Source organism: Lynx rufus, unplaced genomic scaffold (genome assembly GCF_022079265.1).
Source record: "Lynx rufus isolate CCGP_SWC_20201006 ecotype Redwood Valley unplaced genomic scaffold, mLynRuf1.p SCAF_14, whole genome shotgun sequence".
In the NCBI taxonomy this organism is placed as follows: domain Eukaryota; kingdom Metazoa; phylum Chordata; class Mammalia; order Carnivora; family Felidae; genus Lynx; species Lynx rufus.
The window spans coordinates 55,133,602-55,157,134 of record NW_025814828.1 but is presented as its reverse complement, the minus strand read 5'-3'; the positions used below and the strand labels follow the sequence as shown (position 1 = coordinate 55,157,134).

The 23,533-nt window shown below is 34.4% G+C and overlaps 1 protein-coding gene across 1 annotated transcript in view; it reads right to left on the bottom strand.

The window, feature by feature from the left end:
* DACH2 (dachshund family transcription factor 2) overlaps positions 1-23,533 on the bottom strand; it is a 736,007-nt gene that overhangs the window by 75,246 nt on the left and 637,228 nt on the right. The window contains exons 6-8 of the mRNA XM_047075803.1: positions 11,710-11,882; positions 5,133-5,268; positions 1,909-1,983 (exon numbers count right to left, since the gene is read on the bottom strand). Coding sequence (XP_046931759.1) covers positions 1,909-1,983; positions 5,133-5,268; positions 11,710-11,882 — 384 coding nt within the window. The remainder of the gene's footprint in view (positions 1-1,908; positions 1,984-5,132; positions 5,269-11,709; positions 11,883-23,533) is intronic.

Here is a 23,533-nt window from a genome sequence, read left to right as displayed (position 1 = left end):
GATGGAATAGAATAGAAACCCCAGAACTAGACCCACAAAAGTATGGCCAACTAATCTTTGACAAAGCAGGAAAGAATATCCAATGGAAAAAAGACAGTCTCTTTAACAAATGTTTCTGGGAGAACTGGACAGCAACATGCAGAAGGATGAAACTAGACCCCTTTCTTACACCATTCACAAAAATAAACTCAAAATGGATAAAGGACCTGAATGTGAGACAGGAAACTATCAAAGCCCTAGAGAAGAAAGCAGGAAAAAAATCCTCTCTGACCTGAGCCGCAGCAATTTCTTACTCAGCACATCTCCAAACGCAAGGGAATTAAAAGCAAAAATGAACTATTGGGACCTCATCAAGATAGAAAGCTTCTGCACTGCAAAGGAAACAATCAACAAAACTAAAAGGCATGGGAATGGGAAAAGATATTTGCAAATGACATATCAGACAAAGGGCTAGTATCCAAAACCTATAAAGAACTCACCAAACTCCACACCCGAAAACAAGTAATCCAGTGAAGAGATGGGCAGAAGAATGAATGGAAATTTTTCTAAAGAAGACATCCAGATGGCCAACAGGTACATGAAAAGATGCTCAATGTCGCTCCTCATCAGGGAAATACAAATCAAAACCACACTCAGATATCACCTCACGCCAGTCAGAGTGGCCAAAATGAACAAAACAGGAGACTATAGATGCTGGAGAGGATGTGGAGAAATGGGAACCCTCTTGCACTGTTGGTGGGTATGCAAACTGGTGCAGCCACTCTGGAAAACAGTGTGGAGGTTCCCCCCAAAATTAAAAAGAGATCTCCCCTATGACCCAGCAACAGCACTGCTAGGAATTTACCCAAGGGATACAGGAGTACTGATGCATAGGGGCACTTGTACCCCAATGTTTATAGCAGCACTCTCAACAATAGCCAAATTGTGGAAAAAGGCGAAATGTCCATTAAGTGATGAATGGATAAAGAAATTGTGGTTTATATACACGATAGAATACGACGTGCAATGAGAAAGAATGAAATCTGGCCATTTGTAGCAACGTGGATGGAACTGGAGAGTGTTATGTTAAGTGAAATAAGTCATACAGAGAAAGACAGATACCATATGTTTTCACTCTCATGTGGATGTTAAGAAACTTAACATAAGACCATGGGGGAGGGGAAGGGCAAAAAAAGTTACAGATAGGGAAGGGTGCAAACCATAAGAGACTCTTAAAAACTGAGAATAAACTGAGGGTTGATGGGGGCTTGGAGGGAAGGGAAGGTGTGTGATAGGTATTGAGGACAGCACCTGTTGGGATGAGTACTGAGTGCTGTATGGAAACCAATTTGACAATAAATTTCATATTAAAAAAAAGAAAAAGAAAAAAGTGGATACTATGGAGATATACATGTATCTCAGTGGATCAAAAGCTAGATTGGCATCATATCTATCTGCATTCCAGATAAATACTTTGCTGGTGTAACTTGTTAAGCTTTCATTTGAAATGCCCATATTAGCATATATTTTAAAAACCTCTTTTCATAATTGAGGGGAATATTTCTTCTCCATGGCAGCAACTCAGTTTTTCAAACATAACTATCAAATGGTGAGTTACTTAAACATGGATAACAAAGGGAATATGTAATAAAAAGATAGTCAGATGTCTCTGATCAGGCATAATAAAAGGGCTTAAAGTAAAATTTCCAACCACAGGCACAGAAAAACTTTAGGCTGACATGTAATTTAGAACATCAAATAAACAAGTCTCCGGTAAACATAATTTTTTTTACTACTATAGTAATTTATCCAAAGACAGTATAAATCTATTTTGTTCAGGAAATATGGCTGCAGTATACAGTCCTGGGATGTTAATTCAGTTACTATCTAATATTTATATGTCAACCACATAAGCAAAAATTATTTTACCTTTATTATCCCTTTTGATGGTGGGTCCATTATCCTGATCAACAATAAGTTCTTCTCTATTGTTGGGCATCATGACTATAAATAAAAGATATAACTGAGTAATATTTTTGCAAAGTACCCAAAAGAAAGGCATAAAAGTATTACATAAATAGCTATTTTACTCCGATAAGTAGTAACATGAATTGTATACACCTCTACTTCTGAAACAGTGGAGAAATTTGGTCTGATGATTATATAATTTAAAAATTGATAAGCTGCTTTAATCATGTGAATTTTTAAAGTGGAATTAATATATGGCACATATATAATTGCCCACATATTTTCTTTAAATCATTTTAAATATTTTCTCTTTTAAAATACATATGTAAATTAGCTATTTACCTGAATAATTAATAATATATTTCCCAAAGTATTTCTGGAAAGAATTTATCACTTAATTTCATGAGTTTAAAATAATTATGTATTTAACTCACCTTATAAAGTTTTTGCAAATATATACAGCAAAATTAAAAGGTGAAGTCTAACTTTCTGGTAATTATTATAAATGCTCCTTCACAAAATATTTCTATTGAAAGAGAAATACATGCCAATTTTCATACTTGATCATTTAATTCATTTTTGTTATATTTTATTAAAATATCATAATGTTCTATAAATAAAATATGGTCACTATAAATGAAACATCATTAAATATTTGTATTCATTTAGAGACAATCTTACTATCATGTCTGTACACCTGGGAATGTGCTTAGATAGCCTAATTACTGCCAGTGCAATAAGAAATGTTTTACGTGGTTAATATATTTTTAAGAATACTACATTGTGTGGAGGTTCCTCAGAAAATTAAAAATAGACCTACCCTATGACCCAGCAATAGCACTGCTAGGAATTTACCCAAGGGATACAGGAGTACTGATGCATAGGGGCACTTGTACCCCAATGTTCATAGCAGCACTCTCAACAATAGCCAAATTATGGAAAGAGCCTAAATGTCCATCAACTGATGAATGGATAAAGAAATTGTGGTTTATATACACAATGGAATACTATGTGGCAATGAGAAAAAATGAAATATGGCCTTTTGTAGCAACGTGGATGGAACTGGAGAGTGTGATGCTAAGTGAAATAAGCCATACAGAGAAAGACAGATACCATATGGTTTCACTCTTATGTGGAGCCTGAGAAACTTAACAGGAACCCATGGGGGAGGGGAAGGAAAAAAAAAAAAAAGGACGTTAGAGTGGGAGAGAGCCAAAGCATAAGAGACTGTTAAAAACTGACAACAAACTGAGGGTTGATGGGGGGTGGGAGGGAGGGGAGGGTGGGTGATGGGTATTGAGGAGGGCACCTTTTGGGATGAGCACTGGGTGTTGTATGGAAACCAATTTGTCAATAAATTTCATATATAAAAAAAAAAGAATACTACATTGATTTGAAAATATTTGATTTTACTTCTAGTGTAAGATATCATTCTCTTACAATGTATCTATCACAAAATATATTTCCCTATTTGCTTTGCTTTTAGACAGCACTCAATAATCTCTCTTTTTTTTCTCTCCCACCTCTCATCAATACAAAGATTATCCTGACAGAATAATGTGTGTTTTGGTTTATTGATTCATCAATGGTCTTATGGCTATATCTGCTTGCCTTGCTCAGTCTCCCTTGAATCAGTTGCACAATGTTGTAATAATCAGGTGGTCTGTGTCCAAAAGCTGTGACAAAGTAAAGCTAGAAGATCTGTCACCTCTTCCAGGAATTAAATTTACTTCCTTAGGGTCACTAGCTGCAAGTTCTAGCTCAGTGGTTCGTAACTCTGGCTGCATATTAGAATCTGATGAAGAGATACTGAAAATAAAAACAAAACGCTGCTGCCATGCTTTATTCCAGACTAGGTAAATCAGACTCTGAGCATGTAGTCTGATCATCCAGATTTGTAAATGCTCCACAGAATTTGCAATTATAATGGGGAGCCTGATTTGAGATTCATTGGACATACTATGAGCCATAAACAATGTGTAATATTGACAGGCTAAGTGAGACTTGCATGAATTTCCACAAGAGAGAAATCATATTCATCCTTCCCTAACACAAATTTGGAACCTAACACCTCCACTAATCCCTCAAATTACTCTTCTCCCCCTCACCCCCCACCAAAACATTATTTTGAAGAGGCTTAAAGCAATCACTATTACCATGTGTAAAAATTTAGAGTTTACATAATGAACATCCATATAGAGTAAGGCTAAAAGAAAAGCAGAAATAATTTTTCCTAAATGAAATGGATATTTAGGAAATTGGATTGTGTAGGTACATAAGATTAACAAATATTTTACCTAACTCATTTGGTTCATAATTATTATATACTAAAGGAGAATTTGTTACAATATGGTAACATCTGTATACCTGAGTAAAATCAGACAGCAAGGGATGATAAACAATCAAGGTAAAGCCACACAGAGAAAAATAGCGCTTGTCCCTCACATTCCCTTAGCACTTTAAGTTTCTGAAGTGTTTTTCCACATATTATTTCATTTGATCTCACAAAAATCCAGTGCCTTAGGCAAGGAAGTAATTATTTCTATATGTTGGGTAAAGAAATTCATAACGGTTAAGTTACATACCCAAGTTACATTCTCATAGCTAGTCACCGCTGGAACTATGGCTATATTCAAGTCTCCCATATGCCACATCACTGACAATAACACTATAGTATTTCTGGAATAGTATCTCTGGTGTAAGACTTGTGAGATGATAAAAAAATAAAGGGAAAGGCATGTTAAATACTTGTGATCTAAATTATTCAGATTGTAGCAAATTATATATTGATTCACTTTTTAATCATTCTAAATGATCAACTGTTTAAAATATATTTTATCTTTCATTATTCAAAGGATGCTGTGAATGTAGCAAGTATATTGTATCACATAAACTGTTATATACCAACATACTGAACTAGCATATACTCTACAAAAATCCCATCATATTGTTCCCCTGGAATCCAGTGACACAGTAAATAAAGGCCCTTTCTGAGAAGAAACTTATAACACCTTAGGTTTCATTTTGTTGTTCATATTGCTTCAGCAATAAAAAAAAGGCCACTTCAAAAAGCCATTTTTTAAGGAGGCATCAGCTCCCCAGCTTCTTTCTCCACTTTCTATTGACTAATGACCAATTTCCTGAAAGAATTTCTTTAAATTCCTTGTTTTGGGCGAGATACTTACCCGTCCTCTCTGAATGGTGATCCATCTGAGAAGGAGAACTGGACACACTGCTGCTGGGGTGGGAGGAAATTTGACTCCCAGGACAATGATTATCTTCCAGAGAGGGAACAGGAGAAGGACTCTCTGGGATCCATTCCTGACACAAAAGGAGACACAAAAGGAAATATCATCTGTGCACCAAGTTTTTCATGTTGGTTGAGTCCATGACATTTGAAATGTTGACCTCTCCCTTATCCCAAAAGCAGGCATGTTCATGATACCTGGTATTTAACATGTAATTTTAGACAAATACATATTTTTTCTTGCAAAATTAATGAGATATTATGAGAATTTAATAAGAGAGGGTGAAAGCAATAAGCACGATGCTGATATATGTTAGAGGTTTAAGAAAAGTTAATTTCCATTTCCTTTCTTAAGAAATACATCAAAATTTTACCTTGATATTTCCCTATGAACCTATTCACTGTATCATTTATGTAATAGCCAAGATTGGCATTTTAATGATGATTTTATTAATATAATGGTATGTCAGAATAAAATATGTAATAATGAAAAAAAGAAATACATTCTATATTATGAACATAGGTGTGCAGTGAAGAATATTATTATTGTAAACGTTTATATTTATATAAAGTATATACCAAGCATGGAGGGTGATCCCCCTCTCTAAGATGTCCCTAAGGTAAACACTTGAAAACCTAGGAATAAAAATCACAAATAGTGGCATCTGGTACACGTTGAGTCTTTCCGCACAAATAAAAATTACAGAAACAGTATACACCTCCTCTATCAGACCTTAGAAATTTATGTTGAATTCTCCCAGCAAAATGGTTTGGTAATCACAGTACACAATGATGGTTTTGCAAACTAAAATTAAGACCTATGAATATCAATTGCTTAGTATTGTTTAGACATTTATAGTTTTGAATAATGAATTTGAATAAAAATAAAATATTTATTTTACATAGCTCTTCAGTAACTGTTAATAGTCCTCAAGACTTTTATGATTATGAATATTGCTATAAATCTATGAAGTTATTCATTATGTTTATACATCACAACTTGATGAATAAATCTGACAATCATTCATTTAATTTGATCACTAAAATAACCAAATTGCTGTTTTATGCATTTATGCAATAAATGTGAATGGGTAATAGACATGCTGGGACAGAGAATGTTCTATAAAATATTTAATTCATCCTTAATAAATTTCTTAATTGTTCTAATTATCTATAATTACAACATCAGTATTCAAATCATAATAATGTTAAAAATTAATTTGTCAAATATGTGCTTATACATTTTCACGTTGATTTTGCCTGAGAGGCTTAAATTTATAAATTCTCTAGATAAAACTGCTGTTTGATTAAATACAAAAGTAAATAGCATGAGAGTTAAAGCTTATTATTTCGTTAGTAGAAGTTAACATTTTGCAGTGTCTTTCATTGTGGCAGGCAGAATAATGGCCCCCTAAATATCCCCTCCACAACCTAATGACCAAGACCTATAAATATATTACCTCACATGGTAAATGGATTTTTCAGACGTGACTGAGAATCTTGAGATAAATCACACTTGGAGGCATAAAAGGAAGGTCAAAGGCAGATATTATGGGAGAATAATCAGAGAGATGCAAAATTTCTGGCTTTGAAGATGGATGAAAGGAACCATAAGCCAAGAAATGTGGGTGCATTCTAGAAGTTGGAAAAGTCAAGGAAACAGATTCTTCCCTGGAAGCTACAGAAAAAAATGCAGCCCTGCCAACACCTTGATTTTAGCTTAGTGATATCCATGTTAGATATCTGACCTATAGAACTACAAGAAAATTAATTTGCATTGTTTCAAGCCACAAAATTTGTCATATTTTGTTACAGCAGCAATGAAACACTAATATGGTCATCAATGTAGTAGGTTCACTTTTTACATGGTGTTTTATATTATTGTCTAGCAAATAATTAACATTTGATAATTTTAGTAAAATGAATAGTAGACTTTGAGTATATTAGCTGCAGTACTATATCTTAATTAAATACTGATAATTATAATTGTTATCAGACCTCAAAAACAATGTTTTAAGACAGAATTATACATTTCATTTATAATTACTATACAGATAAATACCTAGTTGTAACACTATATATACAGGACAAAATAGAAAGAAACATATAAACAAAGCAGGATAAAATAATCAACTTTTTCCCCCAAATAATTATACTTGTATTCTGCAGTAATGGTATGAGGATAAGCAGCAAGATATATATAGCCCTTGTACCACATTGTTTTATTTTCTGAAAAGACTAGCAGTTCATTAGTTGTGAAATTCAAACTAAACTGTCATGATTAAAAGCATATTCTTTGAATACTATATGTACGCAGACACACACCAATGCAAGGGTTTTTTTTTTAATGTTTATTCATTTTTTGAGAGAGAGAGAAAGAGAGAGAGAGAGCAGAAGTGGGAGAGGGGCAAAGAGAGAGGGAAACACAGAACCCGAAGCAGGCTCCAGGCTCTGAGCTGTTAGCACAGAGTCTGACACAGAGCTTAAACTCATGAACCATGAGATCATGACCTGAAGTCAGACACTTAACTGATTGAGCCACCCAGATGCCCCACCAATGCAAGGGTTTTTATATATAAGGTCAAAATTATTTCTCTGCCTTTTACTGTTGTATAGCCCCAATGATTCTTTCTCAAAATATGTGTATAAAATGTAGAACATTCAGTATTTGTCTTTGATTGTAACATTGGAAATTTGCTAAAAAATGTATTTAATTCAATGAACTACATTTAAGTTTCATGGGCATCTGAATGAATGGATAGGAACAAATTACAGCATTTATATGGGGCAAAAATGGAACTGAACAAACAAAATCACTCTATGGTGGCAAACAGGAATCATACACACAGTAATATATGCTGCCATAATAAAAATAGAAAAAAATTAAGTGATTCATAAAATCGATGGTTTGGAGAAGCAAGAGAATCCAAGTCACAGTGGTACTTGCTCTTGTCCACTCTGCCTAATAGAAAATGAAAGCTTACTTTGATTAAAAAAAAATTGAAAGGGCATCTACATGAATATAAAATGCTATGAAAATGAGAAAAAATACAATCCTATAAAGGTGGATCCCCCAAATGTTTATTTTTTTAATTAATTTATTATTGAGACAGAGAAGGAGAGAGCAGAAGCATAGGTGGGGCAGGGTCAGAGAGAGTGGGGGAGAGAGAGAGAGAATCCCAAGCAGCTCTGCACTGTCAGCATGGAGCCTGATGCGGGGCTGGAGCTCACAAACTATGAGATTGAGAGTCCTGACGTTTAACCTACTGAGCCACCCAGATGCCTCCCCCACAAATGTTTAAAATTAGCAAATGATCAAATAATATGAACTCAAGTAACTTTCTATTCAACTCCTTCTTTGACATTTTCAACATCATATTAGGTAAAACAATAAACTAACTTTGAAAACTTGATTTAGAGTGACTAACATTTTGCATGAAGTTTTATTTCTGCTTTAAGATTTTATAGTCTTAACAGGAACCCATGCGGGAGGGGAAGGAAAAAAAAAAGAGGTTAGAGTGGGAGAGAGCCAAAGCATAAGAGACTGTTAAAAACTGAGAACAAACTGAGGGTTGATGGGGGGTGGGAGGGAGGGGAGGGTGGGTGATGGGTATTGAGGAGGGCACCTTTTGGGATGAGCACTGGGTGTTGTATGGAAACCAATTTGTCAATAAATTTCATATATATAAAAAAATAAAATAAAATAAAATAAAATAAAATAAAATAAAATAAAAGATTATAGTCTGCACTTTCCAAATTCAGTCAACGTTCAGTTCATTGTTATTGTTTCCCTAAGGTATCGCAGAGATCAGACTTTTTTCACCATATAAACTGTATTAGATAAGTTTAGTGCCTTATATTGATGAAGAGTTAGGTGGGGTTAAAATGTGTGTGTGTGTGTGTGTGTAGCTGGGAATGTTTAATTTCTCTTAAAATAATTAATAGTTCTATGAACAATTTCTTTTCTGCAAGTAAACAGATCCATTTTTCATTCCTGTAATCAGTATGCATCTATTTAGCTACTTAACTGCAATGTGCTTTGGCTCATTAGGTGGCTACTGTTGTGTCTCAGCCTAGTTAAAAGTTCACAGCAAGTTAATCTGTTTTATTACAAATGAGAACGCAAGTGATAATGTCCTCATCATTTGCCAAATACAGGGTTAACAGTGTTTGCAACAAATAAATAAGGACATTTAAAAGGAAAATTGCATCTTCAAAATCCCAATCATTTTTAGTCATTGATGACTTAATTTTATTTGCATTTATGACTTTTACAAGCCTGTTACTCTTCACGTATTTCATTTGGGTCCTTCACGTATTTTATTTGTTTTCATTTGGAAAACAGCTGTAGCTCTACTGAAACACTACAAGTCTTCTCCAGATTCAAAGTAGCAGAGGAGAGACATTTCCAAAATTGATACATACTTACCCAATCAATTCCCCAAATCAAAGGCTATTAGTAAAATCATCTGCAATAATAATTCAGATTCTAGCATATATGTGCATAGTTCAAGGCTTATTCCTAAAAATTAAAAAAATATATAGAAAATGCTATTTACTAGTACATATTATACCCTCTTACATCATACTCTTCCCATTTTGGGGTGGTTTATATCACAAATGGTCAAAGGAGATGTTCATCATATTGAATCATTTGAAAGTATAAAAAGCAGGGTCAATATTCAGTTTTATACAAGGTGTAACACTGTAAGTTTGGTTTAGGATGTAGTTTATTGGCACTAAATTATCAACTCTGCTCATTTTCATGTAGATCCTTTATTTCACCTCAATATTCCTTTACATCCTTGGAAATATGGTAGTATACACAGAATGTATGAAGTATTAATACATTAATGTTAAATATGTGTTTATATGTATGTGTACATGTGTGTAATTGTCTTTTAATTTTTTTAATTTTTTTTTTCAACGTTTATTTATTTTTGGGACAGAGAGAGACAGAGCATGAACGGGGGAGGGGCAGAGAGAGAGGGAGACACAGAATCGGAAACAGGCTCCAGGCTCTGAGCCATCAGCCCAGAGCCAGACGCGGGGCTCGAACTCACTGACCGCGAGATCGTGACCTGGCTGAAGTCGGACGCTTAACCGACTGCGCCACCCAGGCGCCCCTGTAATTGTCTTTTAATAGCAACTGTATTGGGGTGCCTGACTGGCTCAGTCAGGAGAGCATGCGACTTTTGATCTCAGGGTCATGAGTTCAAGCCCCACGTTGGGCATGGAGCCTACATATCAATCAGTGTTAAATTGTTGCTTGTTAAGTTTGTTTGCTTGTTGTGCAAATTAAATGGGTACTTGTTGTTTACATCACATTTAGTTTGTGAGTACTGGAAGATAGAGATTAATTATATCTTCTTTATCTCTTTCCCATATTGTTCATTACAGCATGCATTTATCAAGGATATGACATTTGTTGAATATAAAAAGGAATAAAGGGACAAATCAATGGGTTGCTCTTACTAACTATACTCTTTTGATCCTATATACACTTATATTATCTCTTTGCCAAAATAAAATACATATTGGCTTTTTAAGCAAAGGTCACATGATACTGGGAGAGAGGGCAAAGAGATCCTATGCCAAACTAATCAGGACAGATTATAAAATACTTTTTGTGTTTCAATAGCCAATGGTCATGAGATTTTGAAAAAAATAGTATTCTAATGATGATAATGATAATGCTATAAATTATAATAAATATTTGTTTAATGTTTCACAGTTTTGAATTTTTTTTAATGTTTATTTGTTTTTGAGAGACAGAGCACGAGCAGGGGAGGGGCAGAGAGAGGGAGACACAGAATCTGAAGCAGGCTCCAGGCTCTGAGCTGTCAACACAGAGCTTGATATGGGCTTGAACCCAAAAACCATGAGATCATGACCTGAGCTGAAGTTGGATGCTTAACCAACTGAGCCACCCAGGTACCCCAGTGTTTCATAGCTTTTAACCTCTATTTTACTCACATTATCTCTGGACAACCAACGAAGTAAGTGGGATAGATTATTACTATGACATATCGTTTACAATTGAGGAAACAAGTTCATGCTTGTTATGACAAGGTTAAATATCATATCCAATGTTATTCAGCTAAGTAGCAGGATAAGAATTGAACCTAAGATCTTTCTGTTTACAAGTCCTGTATGGTATATACTACTCAACAATTGCCTTCCAGACACCAAAAAGGTGTACAGTGTTTATTTCACCCAGCAAAGTACTGTACTCTGCCATTACCCTTTCTATGCCTCTCACACACTGTGCTCATGACTGCAAGACATGAAGCTAGAATTAAAGGTGAGATCTGTGGTCATTGAATAAAAACAAACAAACACAAACTACCTTAGCAGGAATAGTCATAAATAAAATTCATCAATATTATCTATATGCTAAGCAACTGAGTCAATGAGCCGTATGTTTATACTGAAGTTGCAGTGGTAATGTTAATATTTTCTCAAAATTTACATGTAATTAAAATCTTTGTCCTCTTCCAAATCATAATTCTTACCTTTATAACAGAGGTCCCAGCTCTGGAGAGTGGACTGTGAATCTGGGCTGCAGCAGCCATGTTGGCAATAGTATTGAGATGGCTCATCTGATTCATTGCCATGGCAACTGATGCAGGAGGTAAGCTGACTGGAAGTAGGGGATGTGGCATCATCATAAATGGCAGATCCAGTCCTAAAAGAGACAGTGTATGTTAAATTATTATATTTGTCACATTGTTTGGACAAAGGAAAATCACATCAAAATTGATACTATAGTAGAAGTAATAAAAAATGTATCTGAATTCACTCTTTCTTTTAAAGTAAGTTTTATTATACCCTAGTATCTCTTTGGGCAATTAATGGTATCTAGGATTTAATATTGCTTTATAATTTAAAAAATATTCCTATATCCATAAGCTTTTATTTATCAATATTCTTTGTTCTTGTTCTCACTCCTAAAGTATTTATAAGATGAAATTTGTTTTACTCATGAAACCAAAATCTTTAAGCCAAACATCATTTTTTTAACAAGAAGTAACTTTCTTTTTAATCATTACAATATATTGATGTGTTACCAGCTTCTAACTTAACACATTTTTAGAATATATAATAGTGATGCTGGCATGACAGGATGTAGATTGTCTAGGTTTCAGAATTATTGAAGAAAATAAGACTTGGAATATGGTCTACACTTTTAGTCATATATCTCTAAAATGAATGCTCTGGCTCTAATTTGAAGATTCTGTCAATAAGGAGTAACGCCCTATCAAAATATTCAACGTATTTTCAGTTTAATAACAAATACCAACATCATTGATTAATGTCTAGAATTCTGTTTTCTTATGCAAGGTGAAATAGTTTTCACATATTTTAAATTTCTCAATTAATATCTTTCAAGTATTATCCACATTATACTTATGGTAGCCACAGATATGTCAACATGAAAAGGGTAACAAATTGAATTTTTTTTCTACTTACCCCTTATGAGCTTGATATTTGTGAGGAAACATGTTTGAACAGAGGCTAGGGAAATTTAGCCTAACATTATGGATGTTAACATCACTATGATAAGTAAACCATAACACTTTACAATATATTTTAAACTATTGCTTCAACAGTAATCTTGCCTTCATTTGGACAGAAACCGAGAAACAAGTAATCTTTAACAGATGTTCTAAAATACCCTTGCCTATAATTTTCCTAAATTATTGCAGATTATAGAAATCTACAATGGACAGTGCTTATGTTGATCCCAAATGCAATTATCCACTATTAATAATATCCCTTGATCCTCTTTGCCATTCCCTCATTTTTTCTTGCTTTGAAAATCACAAAAACTAGTGAACAACGATGAATCTATAGAAAGTGTAATTAGAATCCTCCTAAATATCATTCCTGAAAACAACAGTAACAGTAATAAAAATTGTCAAAACACATACATTTAAAAGAAAAAGCAGGCTAGACAAAAATTCTGTTAATTGATTCAAGGTTTGTCTCTTGGGCTCAACAATGATGGTTGAATAAAACCAGAAAAAATTCAAAGTTGTGCAATGTAGTAAAACACATTTAACAGGTCTCTAAAAAAACTAAAGTGATCATCTCAACTAAAGGAACTCCTATATAAAGAACACAATAGTCACTAATATTTGTGATCAAAACAGCCATAAATATACTGTTATTAAAATTACACAAGGATTTAAAAATGTTAGAAACTTAAATTCTGCATGGAAACCAAGGAGAACATACTCTGTACTTTCCATGACTGCATATTCCCACAGAATATTAACAAAATATTTTAAACTTTCCCCCTATTAATTCATTTATGGCTCACTATCTCCAAATCCTTTTAAGAAGCAATCTACCAAACCAAACTTCTTAGTTATGAAAATTTACCCTGTGATTATTAATTTCCTAGAGAAGCCTCAATAAAGTGTAAGCACAGATTTTAAAAATGGTCTTCCAGGGCACCTGGGTGGCTCAGTCGGTTAAGTGGCCAACTTCGGCTCAGGTCATGATCTCTCTGTCCGTGAGTTCGAGCCCCGTGTCGGGCTCTGTGCTGACAGCTCAGAGCCTGGAGCCTGTTTCAGATTCTGTGCCTCCCTCTCTCTGACCCTCCCCCATTCATGCTCTGTCTCTCTCTGTCTCAAAAATAAATAAACATTAAAAAATTTAAATAAAATAAATAAATAAAATAAAAAATGGCCTTCCAAAATTACTTTGATGTATATGCATTTTTATATTATACTCATCATATGACTTTGCTATAATAAGATATTGTATACCACATATTAATTTAATCACTGTTTATCTTTTCCCTGAAATCTTCACTTTATGCTTAACATAATAGTAACCATCAACGGTGCAAATAGGTTTCTATATAAGGCTCTCATTTACCAAACATAATTATAGACTTCAATTCTTCTTTGTGTACTCAAGAGTCTTAGAAAATTGATAAAACTGTATATGAAAAGTAGCCATCAGTGCCTCCCTTTACCACTCATATGTTTAAGTAAGCCTTTGTTCAATTTACATTTTTCTTAACAATGTAATAATTCCTCGCTCTCCAAAGATTTTCAGCATCATCCAGACACCATCTGGCCATATCAAGTCATATGCCTACTTAAAGTCCAAATGACTTGCAAACTAAATGCAAACTATAAACAGAATTTAACATCCTATTGGCAGTTTTAAAATACAATTAATCCAACATTTCAAATGACCATGCAGGACTTAAATGTTATACTTTTAGATCATGACCTGCAATAACTGTTAATTGACTATAATATCCTAGACTCTAAGCTAATATTTACATCACTGGCCAGTTTAACAGTGACTCCACATGAGTTGCACATGCAAAGCATATGCAAATATGAAGTATGTAAGTCAACCTTTTACCAAAGTTGAAAACATTAAATTAAGAGCCATCAAAAGTACATCACACTCCACCAATCTGGCTCATTTTAGTCACATACCAGAAATGTATAGACTTTGAATAGTATGGTAATTAAAATCATTTATTTTTTATTTTTTTTCAACGTTTTTTATTTATTTTTGGGACAGAGAGAGACAGAGCATGAACGGGGGAGGGGCAGAGAGAGAGGGAGACACAGAATCCGAAACAGGCTCCAGGCTCCGAGCCATCAGCCCAGAGCCTGACGGGGGCTCGAACTCACGGACCGCGAGATCGTGACCTGGCTGATGTCGGACGCTTAACCGACTGCGCCACCCAGGCGCCCCTAAAATCATTTTTTTAATCACCAAAATGAGTCATCTCTTTCCTATTAACCTCAAGGTCATCAGGCCAGCTACTATAAGCATTATTTGTAAAGCATCTTGGTATTCCAGCAAATCTTACAACTTTTATGTAAGTAAATAGCATCACCTCTTTCTAGCTATTAAGACTATAAACTTCAGTAAAACGCTAATACTCCTAAAATCCCACACTCATCTGACATCCAAGTCATGTTGACCTCTGTAATATCTTCACATTTCTACAGTCAGCTACCAATCCTATCAAAACCGTTTGGTACCCTGGCTTTCTGATTGGTTTTTCAACACCATTTCATTTGCCTCTCCACTCCAATTTTAAGATGTTCAGTGGCTACTTACTGTTTCCAAAATAAAGTATAAGCTCTTTGGTTTGTTGTGAACTGAATTTTTTAGCTTTGATATATCTTTCCCTAAATGACACATAGGTGCAATCATACACTATTTTGTGTTTTCAGACTGGCGTTTTTTTCACTTATAAATATTCATTCACATTTCTTCAAAATTTTATTTTTATTTTTTTTCCTACAAGTGTAGTTGACAATCCATGTTACATGTTCACAAGTTTATACATTATGCTATGCTCACCACAAGTGTAGCTACTGTCACCATGCAACACTATTACAATATCATGGACCACATTCCTTATGCTGTACCTTTTATTCCTGTGATTTATTCATTACATAATTGGAAGGCTGTATATCCCACTCCCCCTCACCCATTTTGCCCATTTCCCTCACATGGAAACCATCAGCTTGTTCATTACTAACAAGCCTGATTCTGCTTTCCATTGGATTATTTCTCTTTTTTAAGATTCCACAAATGAGTGAAATCGTATGGTATTTATCTTTCTCTGACTTATTTCACTTAACATAATACACTTTAGGTACATCCATGCTTTACAAATGGCAAGATCTCATCCTTTTTTATGGCTTAAAAATATTATATTATGTATGTATACACACTACATCTTCTGCATCCAATTGTCTATCAATGGATGCATTTTGCTTTCATTATTTAGGCTATAATAAATAATGCTTCAATAAATATAGTGGTGAATATAAATTTACACTTAATGTTTTGATTTTTTGGGTAAAAATCCAGTAGAGGGATTATTGGATATGATCTTTATGGTTTAAATTTTTTGAGGAACCTCCATACTGCTTTATGAATTAGTACACAGATTTACATTTCCACCAGGAGTACACAAGGGTTCCATTTTCTCCATATCCTCACCAAACTTGTTATCTCTTGTCTTTTGATACTGACCATTCTGGCATGTGTAGGGTGATATCTGTTTGTAGTTTTAATCTGCATTTCTCTGAATATTAGTGATGTTGAGCATCTTTTCATGTGTATATTGGCCACTGTAAATGCCTTTGGGAAAATGTCTATTCAGGTTCTCTGCCCATTTTATAATCACATTGTTTGCTTGCCTGTTTTTTGGTGTTGAGTCATGTAACTTCATTTTGTTTTGGTTTTAATTTAAAAATCTAGTTAGTTAACATACAGCATAATATTACTTTAAGGTGTGCGATATAGTGATTCAGCACTTCCATATATCACCTGGTGCTCATCACAACAACTGTATTCCTTAATCCCCATCACCCATTTAACCCTTCCTGCCACCAAACTCCCTTCCGGCAACCATCAGTTTGTTTTCTAGAGTTATGAATCTGTTTCTTGATTTGCCACACTCTCTCTCTTTTTATCCTCTTTGTTCATTTGTTTCTTAAATTCCACATATGAGTGAAATCATGTAGTATTTGTCTTTCCCTGGCTGACTACCTTACTTAGCATAATACTGTACAGTTACGTGCATGTGGTTGCAAATGGCAAGATTTCATTATTTTTTTTATGACTGAGTAGTATTCCATTGTACATATATATCACATCTTTTTCAATTCATCAGTTGATGGACACTTGGGCTGCTTCCATAATTTGGCTATTGTAGATAATGCTGCTATACACATCGTGCATGTATCCATTTGAATTAGTATTTTTGTATTCTTTGGGTAAATACCTAGTAGTGCAGTTGCTGGATCCTATTTTTAACCTTTTGATGAACCCCTGTACTGTTAACCAGAGTGGCTGCATGAATTTACATTTCCCACCAACACTGCAAGAGGGTTCCCATTTCTCCACATCCTCACTAACAACTGTTGTTTCTTGTGTTGTTGTTTTTTGGCCATTCTGACAGGTGTGAGGTAGTGTCTCCCTGTAGTTTCAATTTGCATTTCCCGATTGATAAGTGATAATGAACATCTTTTCATGTGTCTGTTGGCCATTTGTATGTCTTCTTTGGAAAAATACCTATCCATGTCTTCTGCCCATTCTTTCAGTGGATTGTTAGTTTTTTGGGTGTTAAATTTTTTAAGTTATTTATATATTTGGGTACTAACCCTTTATCAGATAAGTCATTTACAAATATCCTCTTCCACTCTGTAGGTTGCTTTTAAATTTTGTTTAGTTTCCACCACTGTGCAGACCCATTTGATTATGATGTAGTCCCAATAGTTTATTTTTGCTTTTGTTTCTGCTGCCTCAGGAGACATATCCAGAAAGAAGTTGCTGTAGCCAATGTCAAAGAAGTTACTGCCTGTGTTCTCTTCTAGGATTTTTATGGTTTCAGATACCACATTCAGGTCTTTAATCCATTTTGAATTTACTTTTGTGCGTGGTGTAAAAAATTGGTCCAGTTTCTTTCTTTTGCATGTTGCTGTCCAGGTTTACCAACACCATTTGCTAAAGAGACTGTCTTTTTCCCATTGGATATATTTTTTCTACTTTGTCAAAGATTAGTTGACCATATAATTGTTGGTTCATCTCAAGGTTTTCTACTCTCACCTATGGATCTCTATGTCTATTTTTTTGTGCTAGTCCCATACTGTTTTCATTACTACAGCTTTGTAATATAGCTTGATGTCTAGAATTGTGATGCCTCCTTCTTTGCTATTATTTTTAAAGGTTGCTGTGGCCATTAAGGATCTTCTGTGGTTCCATACATATTTTCAGAGTGTTTGTTCTAGTTCTGTGAAAAGTGCTAGTGGTATTTGGATAGAGATTGCATTAAATATGCAGATTGCTTTGGATAGTATAGACATTTAAACAATATTTGTTTTTCCAATTCATGAGCATAGAATTTCTTTCCATTTCTTCGTTTCATCTTAATTCCTTTCATAAGTGTTTTATACTTTTCAAGGTACAGGTTTTTCACCACTTTGGTAAGGATTATTCCTAGATACCTTATTATTTTTGGTGTAATTGTAAATGGGATTAATTATTTAATTTATTTTTCTGATGTTTCATTATTAGTGTATAGAAATGCAACAGATTTCTGTACATTGATGTATCCTGTGACTTTATTGAATTTGTTTATCAGTTCTAGCAGTTTTTAGGTGGTGCATTTTAGATTTTCTTTGTATAAGTATCATGTCATCCATAAAAAGTGAAGGCTTTACTTCTTCCTTGCAGATTTGGATCACTTTTATTTCTTTTTTTGTTAGTTTTCTGATTGCTGTGGCTAGGAGTTCCAGTAGTATGTTAAACAACAGTTGTTAAAGTGGACATCCTTGTCTTCTTCCTTACCCATAGAAGAAAAGTCTTCAGGTTTTCCACATTGAGGATAATATTAGCTGTGGGGTTTTCATACAGGGCCTTTATTACATTGAGGTATGTTCCCTCTAAACCTACTTTGTTGAGAGTTTTTATCTTGAATGGATGTTGTACTTTGTCAAGTGCTTTTCCTTAATCTATTGAAATGATTATATGATTTTTATCCTTTCTGTTATTGATGTTATGCATCACCTTGATTGACTTGTGAATATAGAACCACTCTTGGAACCCAGGAAGAAAACTCATTTGATCATATAAAGGATTTTTAAATGTGTTGTTGGATTTGATTTGCTAGAATTTTATTGAGAATTTTTCCTATATGTTCATCAGAGATGTTAGCCTGAAGTAGTCCTTTTATGTGGTGTTTTTATCTGGTTTTGGTATTAGGGTAATGTTGGCCTCATGGAATGAATTTGGAAGTTTTCTTTTCTTTTCTATTTTTTGGAATAGTTTGAGACAAATAGGTACTAGCTCTTCCTTAAAAGTTTGGTAGAATTCTCCTTTGAAGCCATCTGGTTCTGGACTTTTGTTTGATGGGAATTTTTTGATTACTGATTCAATTTATTTGCTGGTTATCAGTCTGTTGGAGTTTTCTATTTCTTCTTTTTTCAGTTTTGATAGTTTCATGTTTCTAGGCATTTACCCTTTTCTTCCAGGTTGTCCAATTTCTTGGCATATAGTTTTTCATAATATTTTCTTATAATTGTGTTTCTGTGGTGTTGGTTGTTATTTCTACTCTCTCATTTGTGATTTTATTTAATTGAATCTTTTTTTGTTTTTGATAAGTCTGGATAGATGTTTATCAATTTTACTGATTTTTTTTTCAAAGAACCATCTCCTGGTTTCATTTATGATCTATTATTGATTGAGTTTCTATATCATTTATTTCTGCTCTAATCGTTATAATTTCCTTCCTCTCAATGGCTTCAGGCTTTGGTTGTGGTTCTTTAGCTCCTTTAGGTATAAGATTATGTTATTTATTTCAGATTTTTCTCATTTCTTGAGGTACAACTGTAGTGCAAAATACTTCCCTCTTAGGACAACTTTTGCTACATCCTAAAAGTTTTGGACCATTTTGTTTGCATTTTCATTTGTTTCCATGTATTTTTTAATTTCTTTTTTGATTTCCTGGTTGACAATTCATTGTTTACTAGCATGCTGTTTAACCAACATATATTTATGGTGTTTCCAGTTTGTTTGTTTTTTTTCCTTAGCTTGACTACTAATTTCATCACATTGTGGTTAGGAAACGTGGTATGGATTCAATCTTTTCATATTTATTAAAGTCTGTTTGGATGCCTAATATGTGATATATTATGGACAGTGTTCCATGTGCACATGAAAATAATACATATTCTGTTGTTTTAGGATGTAATGTTCTTCATATATCTGTTAAGTCAATCTGGTCCAGTGTGTCATTCAAAACTTTTGTTTCCTTGTTAATTTTATGTTTAGATGATCTGTCCATTGGTGTAAGTGGGGTGTTAAAATCCCCTATTGTTGTATTATTATCAATTAATTACATTTTGTTTGTTATTAATTGTTTTATATATTTGGGTACTCACATGCTGCATGCATAAGTATTTACAATTGTTGTATCTTCTACTTGGGTAGAAGTCTACTTTAATAAAGTCTACTTTATTATTTTGTAGTGCCTTTCTTTATCTTTCATTAACATTTTTTAAAATCTAGTTTGTCTAATATAACTATAGCTATCCTGGCTTTTTGACATCCATTTGCATAAAAAATGTTCCTCTATCCCCTCACTTTCAATATTCCAGCGTCTTTAAATTAAAAATTAATATTTTCTGGCAGCATTTGGATTGGTCTTTTTATCCATTCTGACACCCTGTGACTTTTGATTGGAGCATTTCGTCCATTTACATTCAAAGTAATTATTGATAGATAAGTATTTATTGCCACTTTATTACTTGTTTGTAATTGTTTCTGGAGATTTTTTTGATCCTTTCTTGCCTTTCTCTCCTTCATGTTTTGTTGATTTTTTTATTACTGATATATTTGGATTATTTTATCTTTATTCTTTGCATGTTTATTAGTGTTTTTTTTAATGTATGGTTACCATTAGGTTTATATGTATCTTCTTCTCTAAATAGCAGTCTATATTCAGTTGATGGTCATTAAATTTTGATGCCATTCTTTTCTCATCTCTCCTCTGTTTTAGGTATATATTATTATATTTTATATCCTTTTTTGTGTGAGTTCCTTGACAGAATTTTACGGTAGTATTCATATTTACTGCTTTGTTGTTTCCTACCTGTGTTACTTTTGGCCTCTCCTTTCCTCTAGATATGCCTTCTTTAATAATCCTTGCAGGGCCAGTTTAATGGTCATGAACTCCTTTAGTTTCTATCTGTCTGGGAAACTCTTTATCTCTCTTTCTATTCTGAATGATAGCCTTCCGGATATAGTATTCTTGGTTGCAGGTATTTCCCATTCAGTAATTTGAATATATCATGCCATTCCCTTTCTGGATTGCCAAATTTCTGTCGGGAAATCTCCAGTTAGCTTTATGGGTTGTCCTTTGTAAGTTAAGGACTTCTTTTGTCTTGCTGCTTTTAAGATTTCTTTTCTTTATCACTATTTTTGCAAATGTAATTACAATATGTCTTGGTATTGGCCTGCTTTTGTTGACTTTGATAGGAGTTTCCCGTACCTCCTGGATCTGAGCATCTGTTTCCTTTCCCAGATTAGGGAAGTGTTCAGCTATTATTTATTCAAATAAATTTTCTGCCCAGTTTTATCCCTCTTCTTTTCTTCAGACTCATATAATACAACTGTATAATGTTTGATAAAGTCACTGAGTTCCTTAAGTCTATTATCTTTTTGCATCATTCTTATTTTTCGCTTTTGCTCAACTTCATTTCTATCAATTACTTTGTGTTTTAGGTCATTAATTTCTCTGCTTTTTCCAATCTGTTCTCATTGCATCAAGCATGTTCTAGTAATTGTTTGTTGGACACTTCCTCTCTGATTTATTCTTTTTTTAACTTTTATCTGTGTGATAAAGATTTCACTGATGTCTTCTAATCTTTTCTCAATCCCAGTGAGTATCCTTGTCATTGTTTCTTTAAATTTTCTATCATCCATGTTAATTATATCTTTTTCACTTAGATCCCTGGTTGTGGCCTTGTCTTGTTCTTTCATTTGGGATGATATCCTCTCTCTTGAGATTGTCTTTGTCTCTGCCTTCTTCTGTGTTAGGCAAGGATATTATATGTCCTGCTTCTGAAATTAATGGCCTTTTGAAAAAGATGCTATGTAGAGTCAAGAGTCTGGTGAACCAGGGAATATCTCTGGTGTGTGTTTTATGTGCTCTGTTCTTGTGCTTTGGTTGCTCTTTCCCTCAGGCCAGTCATCTGCAGAGGGTCTTCTTGCCTCCTGTGGGAGGTGTTTGGTCCCTGGTTTGAATGTGGTGAGTTCTAACTGGATGTATTCTGGTCTGCTTGTGAAATGAGCCCTGACAGCACCTCAAACAGAACGGAGGGTTTGCAAAACTCTCTGGAGGGGAAGAGGTGGTGTGGACATGGCTTTGTGTGGGACTTCTGGGGGAGGGGCCCTCCGGGCTGGGATTGAGGCAAGTGTGACTGAGTAGGGTGGTTCCACAGTAGTGCAGGTGATGGTGCTTGGTGTAAGCATGTTAGGAACCCAGTGTCAGTGCTACATTGCTTCCTGAAGGTGGCTCTGTGTTTATGCTTAGAGGTTTGGGATGGAAATAGCACCAGCCAGCTCCTTTGTTTCTAGAGAAGTGTCTCTGAGTGCTGACTCTCAGGGATGTGCTCTGAGAACAGTGAATAATCTCCTGTGTGCCTCAGGTGCTCTTCAGATCACTGTTTCCATGCTGTCCAGCCCTGGGCTGTTTGCCTGCCTTCTCTCCAGGAGCAGAGCAATACCCTCCAGGCTCTATTCCAGTCACACCCACTGACTATTAATATTCTCTTTAAGCCCTGCTGGTTGCAAGAACCCTCAAAACCCCATCCCTCTTTTTTTTCCATGCCAATGGCCATGGGGAAATATTCTCCATGTGCATTACCCTGTGTGATCCTCTCTCTTATGCCTTTGCCCAGAACCATGGATTCCTTCCTTCTGCAGCAGCTGTGATCTGTTTCTTCCTTAATCCTCATCTCTGTACTTACTACCTTCTTTGATGTGGCCTATTTTCTACCTTTAATTGTGTAGTATTTTTCTGTCAGTCTTAAGGTGATTTCTGTGGTATTTAGGATGATTTGATAGTTATGTAATTTTGTTTGTGGGATGAAGTGAGACTAGGGTCTTCCTAGTTTGCTACCATCTTCTAAACTCCATATAAGTTCTTTATATATTTTGGATATTTACACCTTATATGGTATATCATTTGCAAATATATCCTTCCCTTCAGTAGGTTGCTTTTTGTTTTGTTGACCATATAATTGTGGGTTTATTTCTAGGTTCTCTATTCTGTTCCTTTGATCTATGTGTCTTATTTTTGTTACAGTGCCATTCTATTTCGATTATTACAGCTTTGTTGTGTGCCTTGAAACCTGTAACTGTGATACCTCCAGGTTTGTGTGTATGTGTGTGTGTTTATGATTGCATTAGGAAATTTGTGTCTTTTGTGGTGCCACAAAAATTTTAGTATTATTTGTTATAAATTTGTTAAAAGTGTTGGTATTTTGATAAATATTGCATTGAATATCTAGATTGCTTTGGGAAGCATAGACATTTTAACAATATTGGTTCTTCCAATCAATGAGAATGGAATTTCTTTCCAATTGTTTGTGTCATCCTTAGTTTCTTTCCTGGGTGTTTTGTGTTTTCAGAGTACAGATCTTTTACCTCTTTGGTTAACTGTATTTCTAGGTATTTTATCCTAATTGGTGGAACTGTAAATGGATGGTTTTCATAAAATTTCTTTCTGCTCCATTGTTATTAGTGTATAGAAATGGTACCAATTTCTGGGTTTTA